The sequence below is a fragment of the Pan troglodytes genome, chromosome 9 (assembly GCF_028858775.2).
Source record: "Pan troglodytes isolate AG18354 chromosome 9, NHGRI_mPanTro3-v2.0_pri, whole genome shotgun sequence".
NCBI classification, from domain to species: domain Eukaryota; kingdom Metazoa; phylum Chordata; class Mammalia; order Primates; family Hominidae; genus Pan; species Pan troglodytes.
Window position 1 is genome coordinate 59,648,869 of NC_072407.2, and position 11,654 is coordinate 59,660,522.

General features: G+C 50.0%; 1 protein-coding gene across 1 annotated transcript; it reads right to left on the bottom strand.

Moving 5' to 3' along the window:
• Window positions 1–1,599: 1,599 nt before the first annotated feature.
• On the bottom strand, window positions 1,600–5,614 carry PRG3 (proteoglycan 3, pro eosinophil major basic protein 2). The gene is made up of 5 exons (XM_016920883.2): window positions 5,468–5,614; window positions 4,323–4,636; window positions 3,512–3,643; window positions 2,556–2,667; window positions 1,600–1,739 (listed from the first exon to the last, which is right to left on the bottom strand). The coding sequence occupies exons 1-5, from the start codon at window positions 5,526–5,528 to the stop codon at window positions 1,681–1,683; spliced, it is 678 nt and encodes a 225-aa protein (XP_016776372.1). The 5' UTR covers window positions 5,529–5,614; the 3' UTR covers window positions 1,600–1,680.
• Window positions 5,615–11,654: the final 6,040 nt, after the last annotated feature.

Consider the following 11,654-nt stretch of genomic DNA (forward strand, 5'->3'; position numbering starts at 1 on the left):
CTCAATGTCCCCAGGGTCTGAGAAAGTGGGGGATGGAGAGACACAGAGGCCTGGGGCTGCAGAACTGGGAATGGGAACTACCAGACACCCTGGCTTTGTGCCCAGGGCCCTGCTGGGGAGAAGTCGCTCCCTCCTAAGGATGTGGCCCCTCTACAGAGGTAGGCCAGGAGGAAGGAAGGGGAGGACCACCACCCTCCTGGGAATGGATGGGGAACATGCCTCAGAGGAGGCTGGGGACTCACAGAGGTGGCTGGAAATAAAATTGGGGGCCATTATAAGAACCCAGAAAGGCATAGGGCCAGAGGAGCAGTCTGCCCCAAGACAAGACTGCTTTCTCCCCACTTCCTCGTGTTGTCCCCTAGGTGGGACCTCAGTGTTCCACACCAACTCTTAAAACAGCTCCATCACCTTTATTTTGGAAAGCCACCCCACCCTGCACCGCATACTGAATCCAAACAAAGCAAGAGGACCAGCAAAGCACCCCACACCAACTGAGCTCCCATCCCCCACTCCCCCAGTCCTTACCCATACTCCCAACCCCTCACCTCCACCACACCCATCCCTACTCCTATCCCCCATCTCCCACCCCTAACCCTAATCCCAACCCCTCACCTGCACCACACCCATCCCTACTTCCATCCCACCTCCCACCCCCACCCCTACTCCCAATCCCTCACGTCCCCACTCCCACCCCTACTCCCATCCCCCCACCTCCCACCCCCACCCCTACTTCCAACCCCTCACCTGCACCACACCATCCCTACACCCATCCCCCCACCCCTACTCCCATCCCCCCACCTCCCACCCACACCCCTACTCCCATCCCCCCACCTCCCCACTCCCACCCCTACTCCCATCCCCACCACCATCTCTGCCACCCCTACTCCCAACCCCTCACCTCCACCACACCCATCTCTACTCCCATCCCCCCACCTCCCACCCCCACCTCTACTCCGAACCCCTCACCTCCACCAACCCTACCCCTACTCCCATCCCCCCACCTCCCACCCCCACCCCTACTCCCATTCCCCCACCTCCCACTCCCACCCCTACTCCCAGTCCCCCACCTCCCACCCTCATCCCTACTCCCATCCCCCCACTTCCCACCCCACCCCTACTCCCAACCCCTCACCTGCACCACACCCATCCCTACTCCCATCCCCCCACCTCCCACCCCCACCCCTACTCCTAACCCCTCACCTGCACCACACCCATCCCTACTCCCATCCCCGCACCCTTACTCCCAACCCCTCACCTGCACCACACCCACCCCTACTCCCAACCCCCCACCTCCCACCCCCACCCCTACTCCCATCCCCCCACCTCCCTTTTCCCACCCCTACTCCCATCCCCACCACTATCTCCACCACCTCTACTCCCACCACCCACACCCCTGTCCCCATCCCCCCAACCCTACCCCACGCCCGGGGAGGCCTTCCGGCCGCCCCAGGTCCCGCTCTGCCGCCCAGCGCCGCCGCCAGCCCCCACCGGGCCGCCCTACTCGGCCATCGCTCACTTTCCCGAGAGTGAATGCTTCCAGGATTTTTCCGAACTGGGGTAATCCCCAAAGTGAGCAATAAAGAAACGAGAGTCAGGAAATGCTGTGGGAAGTCTGGATTTATGAGCAGGAGAGGTTGGGGGACGGGAGGGGGCTGCTGGCAGGGTCTCCGTGCCGCTGGCTTAGAAGGAGCAGACGAAGGGCAGTTGCTTGTCGCATTGAGCTCGTCGCCAATAACCTCCTAGCAGCAGAGAGCACAGTGAAGTCCACCGCACTGCGGGGTCTGGCCTGGGCTTCACCTCTTTCCCTCCTCAGGGGCCTCCTATGTCCCCATCTATGGCCATCGTCATCTGCCAGCTGTGTGCTTGCCCCACATCCCTACTGGCTCACATTTGCTGATCTCTTACTGCTAGCTAGGCTGTGTGCTAACTGCATTAGATGGACTTAGGTGGACTATTGCATTTAATCCTTACCATGACTCCAAGAGGTGGGTGCTGTCATCATCCCCATTTCACAGATGAGGAAACGGGGGCTTAGTGGAGATAAACAACGTGCCTGTATCTCAGTTGGCAAGTGGCAGCACTGGGATGTGAACTGCAGCAGTCTTGCTCCAGCACATATGGTCTCAGCCACTATACTAAACTCACATCTGGCACCCATGCTGCTGCCCACGTCTGCTGTTGGAGGCGGGCATCTTGTCTCTCAGCCATCCCTAATTCCCCCATCCTTCCTTTTCTCTCATCCACGCCTTATATCCACTTCCGCTACTCTCATTGGTCATACCTGTTGTTCGAATTTATTGCCCTCATATCAAAGGAGGCAAAGAATTTTCCCACACACACACCATCCAGCCCACCCCCCTGTCTCCAGAACTCCTATCACCTGGTTTTGCTTTGAGGATTCCCTATGTCTCAGCCCTCCTTACACACAGGACTTTTGTTCTTCAGTCAGCGGGAGGGTCTGAGTTTGGGGAGGTGTGTTCAGGCAGCTCAAAGGGGTAGTATTAAGAATCCACTTTACTATCCCTTCTCCCTGCCCTGGTGCCCTTCCCCCTCACCTTTGGTGCATAGGGCCACACAGGAGCCTTGCCCATTCCCAGGTTGCCCTGGGGACCAGTAAGCAAAATTCCAGTGGCTCCCATCAGTCCAGCAAAACCGCTTCCACAGGAACTAGAGAAGTGACAGTCTAGGTCAGAGGGCAGAAGTTCAGATCCAGGACCTCATGGAATACCCCCTGTTGACTTCTCTCACTGCCTACCTGGCCAGGAGCCAGACACCCTAGAGAGCCATTCCTAAGAGTTTCCAGGCAATGACAGGAAGAGCAACCATCTCTCTCAGACATCACACAGAGCAGGCTTCTCAAACTTTACTGTGCGTACGTTATCTCCTGGGGATCTTGTTAAAATGGAGGTTCTGATTCAAGAGGTCTGCGGTGGGGTCCAAGATTCTGCAGTTCTAACAAGCTCCCAGGGGATGGTGGTACTGCTGATCTATGGACCATACTGCTGATCTATGGACCATACCAAATATAATGCCACTTATTCACCCACAATTCCAGAACCACCCTGAGAGAAGAAGGTCCCCATTTCAGGGATTGAAAAAAAACCAAGACTCCAAGAAACCTATTTAGCTAGCTTTCTAAGTGACTAAGCTGGGCCTGGACTCTGTCTCATGACTCCAGTGGTATGCTGGTAAATGTTTATACCAGCTCTTGGGGTGGGTGGGAGGATGGGGAGTAGAAAGGAGCCCTGATGTGTAGCAATTGCCTATTTCCTTTGTGTAAATACTCCCACCATGGCTGATGTCAAGCTGCAAGCATGTAGTCACTGAGCATGGAGTTGGTAAGAGATGTGCACCATCAGTTCTCCTGAGCCAGTACAAGCCATCTCCAGCACATCATTGCCTGCCACATTAAGGAAACCTTAGCTGCTGGCCTGAGGCTTGGCACCATCAGATGCTACTTTAACACATTCAGAAAGAACTTACTGCACCCAAGATTTGGCCCCTGACTTACCCAGCCCCTGAGGTTGCCTCCAATCCAGACCTGGGCTTGGTTGACTGTGCTAGTGCAGCACTGAATGCGATAGTTGAAGTTGAAGTCATGGATAGAGACAAGGTTGCCTCCGTAGCATCTGCTGCAGACATTCTGCAGACGGAAACAAAGTAGAGAATTCCCTCTCATTTATTTCAAGTTTCTGAGTCTCCAGGCAAGAGCCCAGCATCCCTTTTCAGGTTAAAAATAAACCTACTTGACTCCCTTAATCCTATCTTTTGCTTCTTAATTAGCTGTCAGGACAATCCTACAGGAAATGATAATACTCATAATAATTATAACCACCACTTATTGAGAGTTTATTACAGCCCAGTGACTATTCCAAACACTTTTCATGTATTATCTCATTTAATGCTCACTACAACTCTAAGAAGTTGGTGCTATATATCTTCGTTTTACAAATGAAGGTGCTAAAGCTCTGAAAGGCAAAGCAACTTGCCCAGGTAACACAGCTAATAAAAGGCAGAACCAGAATTTAACACAGGCGTTTCTAACACCAAAGCCTTTTGTTTAAATCGGTGGTTCTCCCCAGACCAACAATATCATCATCACCTGGGGATTTGTTGTAAATGCAAATTCTCAGGCTTCACCTCAGCCCTCCTAAATCAGAAGTTGTGCAGGTGAGGCCCAGAAAGCTGTGTTTTAACAACTCCAGGTGATTCTGATGCATGCGAGGCTTTGAGAACCACTAGCCTAAAATGAATAGGGAACAGAAGACTGAATGTACTCTCTTTTCCCCCAGGTCCTCCGCAGTAGCCTCCCTACTACTTACCTGAGCTTCTGCAAAAGTTTTAGGAGTCCGCACCAATAGGTAGCGGCAGGTCTTGCACCTTGGACTTCCCTGCACTTCAACAATGTCTTCTTCCCTGGGGCACTGGAAGTCCTTGTCTAAGGCAGCTGGGTCCGACTCCATGGCTTCCTCATCCTCAAAGTTGTCTTGACAGGCAGAAGACTTGACCTCCTCTTCCTCTGCCTGAATCACCTCCTCGGTCAGAGCCAAGTCTCTCTCCTGCTCCTTTGAACTATCCAGATCCTGGCCTAGGTCTGCCTGTGTCTCTAGGCTCTCCAGATGGGGGGCATCATTCTCTGGGAAGAAGAGGTAACCTGCCATCAGGTCAAGAGCTTCCTAGTTCCAGCACCGTGGACAGCTCCAGCAACCTCGCTCGAGCTTTCCTAGGAATTCCACCTGAAGACAAGACTGGAGGATTTCCTTGGTGTTAGGTAAGGAGAGATCTCTCGGGTCACACCCACAAATGGACAAGAACCTGACTTCTGGCCGACACCACGAGTGTGTGTTTTGAAGGTGGGAGAAAGCACGTGTGAGAAGCCTGGGGCAGTCACCAGCCCTTCATCTTAACAGGTGGGTGGTTTTTCCTTCTGAAAGTCCAGGTTACAGTTGGCCGGGTGCGGTGGCTCACGCCTGTAATCCCAGCACTTTGGGAGGCCGAGGCGGGCAAATCACAAGGTTAGGAGTTTGAGACCAGCCTGGCAAATATGGTGAAACCCCGTCTCTACTAAAAATACAAAGATTAGCCAGGCGTGGTGGCATGTGCCTGTAGTCCCAGCTACTCAGGAGGCTGAGGCAGAAGAATTGCTTGAACCCGGGAGGCGGAGTTTGTGGGGAGCCGAGATCGCGCCACTGCACTCCAGCCTGGGCAACAGAGTGAGACTCCGTCTCAAAACAAAACAAAAAACAAAAAAACAAAAACAACAACAACAAAAAAAATCAAACAAAAAAGAGAAAGTTCCAGGTTACAGTTCTGAGTCCAAGTGATATCTTACCGGAGATGAGCTGTATCAGCTAAAGAGGGAAGGCTGTGGTCCTGGCCTCATGAGTGCAAATAAAAGCGGGGGGAGGGGAGTGTAGGAAAAAGGAAAAAAGAGAAAGACGCATGAGGAGGGAAGGGAGAGACTTACCCAGATGAAGAGCAGAAACTGTTCCCAGCAGGAGAAAGGGCAGGAGCAAGAGGCGTTGCATATCTACTGTCTTTTAGCGAGGACACTACTCCACCTTCCTTCTTGGGGCTGTCTTTGTGTGTCTAGTATAGCCCCTGGCACATAGTATAGAGGGAATGTTTGTTTAATTGTTTGATTAAAGAGCAAACAAGATTGCTTTCTCCTCTTGCCATGAACAGACCCTGAGCTGGAGAGTCTAGAAAAGGAATGGTGGGAGGGATAACTCAGGTACCAAATTTCATTTGTCTTCCAGTCTCCATTGCTGCTCTCCAGTATCACCCTTAGCCCAGACTCCTGCCCCTGCGGGGACAGGTCTGCTTAGCTATGATGTTCCTAAGGACAGGCCTCCTACGTGTTTGCCCTATGAGGTGCTGCTTCTTCCCAGGGCCTACACTGGTCCTGCCTGGGCAGCCAGAAAAGAACTCACCTTCCAAGAGTCTGAGACCTCCACTCTCAGTGCCTCTGGCTTCAGGGGCCAGAAGCAGCCTTTATACTGGGTTTTTGGGGAAGTGGGAAGAGGCCAGAATGATTGCTCCAGGACAGAGTGGGGGACAAAGGAGCTGATAATGAAGTTTGCTCAGTCTTCTCAACCCTGTGCCCTGCTCTCTGCTGGGACTGCAGGGACCTGCCTTCTGGGGCCTACTGCCTTGTTTGGGTACCCCACACCCTGGTTTGCTTCAGAAGGCCCTAGATGTTATGTCCATTGTCCAGGCATAATTATTATTTATGCCCCCTAAAATGCCCCAGTCTGAACAACATGCCTTAACTCCAGGAGTAGCCTCCTGCTGGTGGAATCCCAGGGAGTGAAGTGGAGATCCCAGGGAGCTGGTGGGAGACAATGGGGGGAAGAAATAAGAGGGGAAAGGGAGGTTCAGTGCTCCCAAGCTCTCACCCATCCTAGGGGCATTGTGTGCAACACACCCATCACCCTCATCTCCACATCATCTCCACCAGGCACCACCCCTACTTCACAGAGGCAAAATGTGAGATTCAGAGAAAGAGAGAAGGCAACTTGCCAAGGTTCCATGGGAAGTGGAAGAACTGGAATTTCTAAGTCTTTTTGACTCCAAAACCTTCTCTCTTTCTTTCCTCTCTCTCTTTTTTCTCTCCCTTCCTCTTTCTCATTTTTTTTTTTTTCTTTTTGAGACAGAGTCTTGCTCTGTCACCCAGGCTGGAGTGCAATGGCAAGATTTTGGCTCACTGCAAGCTCCACCTCCCGGGTTCAAGCGCTTCTCCTGCCTCAGCCTCCCAAGTAGCTGGCTAATTTTTTGTATTTTTAGTAGAGATGGGGTTTCACTATGTTGGCCAGGCTGGTCTTGAACTCCTAACCTCGTGATCCACCCACTTCGGCCTCCCAAAATGCTGGGATTACAGGCATGAGCCACTGTGTCTGTCCTCATCTTTTTTTTTTTTTTTAAGAGACAAAATCTTGCTCTGTCACCCAGGCTGGAGTGCAGTGCTGCGATGATAGTTCACTGTAACCCTGAATTCCTGGGCTCAAGTAATCCTCCTGCCACAGCCTCCTGAGTCACAGGGATTATAGGCACAAGCTTTCTCATCTTTAATGTGTGAAAAATCTACATCCTTTCTTCTGTGCTGTGGATCTAGATCAAGGTTCCTCAACTTTGTGCTATTAATATGTGAGGTCAAATAACTCTTTATTGTGGAGGGGCTGTCCTGGGCGTTGTAGAAAGTTTAATGGTCCCTCTGGTCTCTACTCACCAGATGTCAGTAGCACCTCTCCCCACCCCCGCAGATGATCAAAAATGTCTCCACATGTTTCCAAATGTCCTCTGGGGAGAAAAATGGCCCCAGTTGAGGATCTCTGATCTAGAATATGCCACCTTGCCCAACCTCAAGGCATAGCTTCAGGGCTGGCAAACAGGCAGCATGAAAAGCTCCACACAGAGTCTCTCCAGCACTCTGTAGATCATCCTCTCCACCCAACACTCCCCTCCTCACCTCCCATCTCCCACCAGTCTTCTGTCACCCCAGGGTCTGGACTAGAATCAGGCAGGGGAGGCTCTCAACTCAGACACACTAAGAAATTAAGGAGACACTAAGAAATTCACTATTCAAGATAAATAACATTTTAATGCAACATTTCTTAAAAATTGAAATTAATGCAAAACAAAACATCAAAATTTTAACTGACCAAGCTCTAGACAAATTTGCTGCACGTTAAAGAGAGGCCAGCATGTCTCAAGCCTTGAATTTGCCAGATGTCTCTGCCAAGAGCTAGTGGACTTGTCAGGGTGAACTCAGAGGCATCCTTGTGGGATGCTTCTCAGAACTATGCCTGGCACATGAGTGGAGGGTGACCCTTGTCAATTAAAATGTGCAGATTGGTAGGACCGGGCACGGTGGCTCATGCCTGTAATTCCAGCACTTTGGGAGGCATGTGCGGGTGGATCACCTGAGGTCAGGTATTTGAGACCAGCCTGCCCAACACAGTGAAACCCTGTCTCTACTAAAAATACAAAAATTAGCTGGGCGTGGTGGTGGGCACCTGTAATCCCAGCTACTCAGGAGACTGAGGTGGAAGAATAACTTGAACCCGGGAGGCAGATGCTGCTGTGAGCAGAGATCATGCCACTGCACTCCAGCCTGGGCGACGGAGCAAGACTCTGTCTCAAAAAAAAAAAAAAGTACAGATTTATTCCCCATATTCCACCCCAGCCCTCCATGGCTCAGGGAGCAGGGACAGGCAGCCCAGAGGGTGAGAAGACCTAAATTCCTTCCTCTCCTCTGCTCTCCCAAGAGACCCACAAATGGAGAAGTAACTGAGAGGCCATTTCTGAGTCTGATTGCAGAGTAACGGCCTTGATCACTATCTCCGTAGCCCAACGGACCAAACCCTCCACTTATCTACTTGACTGTAGGAGGACTGGCCAGGTCCAGGACCTAAAAACCTGGTCACTGGATTTCAAGCTTGAGACCTCCCTAGTGGTGGAGGGTGGAGGCATAGACCCCCATTTGCCATTATTCTTCCTCATTCATTGGCCCAAGCCAGGGGTACCATTTCACTTGGTGGCTGGGATGACCAATAAGGTTGGCTACTCTCAGGAACCAATACTACCATGAGCCTCACACTCACTCATTGTTTCTTTTTCTTTTCTTTTCTTTTCTTTTTTTTTTTTTTTTTTTTTTTGAGACAGAATCTTGCTCCATCACCTAGGCTGGAGTGCAATGGCATGATCTCGGCTCACTACAACCTCCGCCTCCCAGGTTCAAGCAATTCTCCGGCCTCAGCCTCCCGAGTAGCTGGGATTAGAGGCACCTGCAATCATGCCCAGATAATTTTTTTATTTTTGTAGAGACGGGGTTTCACTATGTTGGCCAGGCTGGTCTTGAACTCCTGACCTCAGGTGATCTACCCGCCTTGGCCTCCCAAAGTGCTGGGACTACAGGTGGGAGCCACCATGCCCGGCCTTGTTGTTTCATTTTACAGATGGAGAAATGACATCTCAGAGACTTTAAACAAGTTGCCCAAGGTCACACAGCAAGTAGAGACAGGCCTGAACCGTAGGCTCCCAGCTCCTTATCCACCGGATAGCTGTGTTTCTCTAGCCTCCTCTCATCAACCTCCCTCCTGAACAGACCATTCCCTCTTTCAAGTCGATCCTGCTTTCACTGTATATAAACCCTGGGCAAAGACATTCCAATGGGGCCTCAGTGACCTTTTCTGTCTGATTTAAAACAAGAAAAAACATTTTTGAAGGTCTTCCATGGACCAGACACTATGCTTCATTAAGGTTTTTACATCTGTTACTTAACAACAGCTTAATCCTTAAAAGTCATCCTACAAATTGGGTATTGCCATCTCTAGTCTATATAGGTACTACAAAAGCCCAGAGAAGTCAAATGACTTATCCAAGTTTGCACAACTAGTAACAAATGATACATCAGATCCTAGTCTGTCTGACTCCCAAATCTTTGCTTTCTTTGACACACCCAGATGTGTTACCCCCAGATGATCTAGCCAATGATGACAACATTGCTTTCAGCATCCATGGAACCCCAAGCCTCTGGCTTAATGTTTGCATTAGTGTTCATAGGGGTTTCAAACTCCGCCTCTTGTTCCAAGATTCAGTCCATCCCCTCATTATGCAGACGGTAGGCCTTGCCATCTTGAGAGGCAGTGTAGGGTGATGTATAATGAAATCACAAGTTCCAGGGTCAGCCCCTCTCTGCCTCAGCTTTCTCATCTGTAAACTAAGGCTAATGACAAGACTTACCTCTAATGAGATCAGCTTAAGCAAAGCTCTCAGAACTATGCCTGGCACATGGGTTGAGTGAGGGTGGCCCTTGTCTATGAAAAAGCAATGAGTGCACTGTTGATTGAGCCCCTACTCTGTGCCCTGCACAGTGTAAGGAACTCCAAGGATTCAATGATAAAGAATCATAGATAAACAGTTTCACAGAGCTTAGTTAGTATCTTACTGGAGAGGAAAATGCACACACAAACCCATATTTTGGAATATTAGCCCAGTCCCCTTATTTCATGATTTTTACTTTTTAAGAAAAAGAAAAAATCTCTTTCTTTTGAGACGGAGTTTCGCTCTTGTTGCCCAGGCTGGAGTGCAATGGCACGATCTCGGCTCACTACAACCTTCGCCTCCCAGGTTCAAGCGATTCTCCAGCCTCAACCTCCTGCGTAGCTGGGATTACAGGCATGTGCCACCACACCCGGCTAATTTTTTTGTATTTTTAGTAGAGACGAGGTTTCTCCATGTTGGTCAGGCAGGTCTCAAACTCCCTACCTCAGGTGATCTGCCTGTCTCGGCCTCCCAAAGTGCTGGGATTACAGACATGAGCCACCGTGCCCGGCCAAGAAAAATTTTTCAATGAATGTACAATGTGCTCCTATAAAGCACACTACAGAGTGGACTGCTCAGGGAAACTTCACAGTGAATGCACCAATGTAAACATGCCTAGGTCGAGATACAGGATGGGACTAGGAGCCCTGCAGCTTCCTTCGTGCCCCTTCTTGATATTACTCCCCCAAAGAAGATCTCTGTGGACTGGAAGTCAAACTTCTGTCAAAGCACACACCCATAGCGGCAGAGATTTATGAGGAACAAGACAAAGTTCACCTAACATTTAGCACAGTACCTGACACCTAGTAAATGCTTAATAAATGGGAAATATTATTACCCTTTGTTGTTAATATTGAAATAAGGGAAGCAATGCCTTTCCACACCAGAATATAAAGTCCAAGAGGGCAAGTAGTGAAAGTTCCACCTCAGCTGCATCCTCACAGCACTCACCACAGGGATGAACCCATAGTCCACCATCTTTGAAATCAACAGATTCTTGTGGAACAATAGTTGAAATGAACCTGAGTTTGATTTCTGTCTCTTTCTCAACTTACTATGTGACCTTAGAGAATTAGCATCCCTTCTCTATACCACACTCCAAAAAAATAGAGTTCTTGTTTCACCCCACTCTGAGCCCCCAATCCCATATGAAGATCTATGAATTGGAGGAATGCTGGAGAAAAAAATGGCTTTAGAACATTGAATTATTTTCTTCTGCTGACCTCCCTAGTACAGAAAGGGTTGAGAATGCCTTCCTCCCTCCCCTCTGATTAAAGCTCCCTCACCTCCAGCTGGGCTGGTGTCGTGTGTCCCAAGATGAACCCAAGAGTGAGACAGTCTGGCTTTCCTCCCCCTGTGCTTCATCCCCGTGTGACCATAAGGGGAGAGTAGCCAGCTGTAAAAGCACAAGGGTTAAAGTAACATGCTTTGGAGCAGAGTTGAATTTCAATATGAGTTGCATTTAGAGGTTCAGTCTTGGGCAAGTCTTTTGACAGGTCCTAACTTCTCTGAGCCTGGTTCTGTAAAATAGGGCTCATAATTATTGATCACATGAGGTCATCTAGGCAAGGTGCCTGCCACAGCAGGGGGTATGTTGTGGGTGCTCAATAAGCAGTAACAACTAGTAGATGTTTTTGTGCCTATGTTACAAATAACCATATATCCCAAGTGCCAGAGGACTATGTCTTGTATTCCCAGGCCTCATTCAGAGTCTGACGCATGGCAAGCTGTCTTATATCAGGTTTCCCCAGAAGGAGATCCTGAGAGAGGGAGTTGCGTACAAGTGTTTATTTGGGAGTTGCAGAGAGTAGGAAGGAGCAGAGAATGCA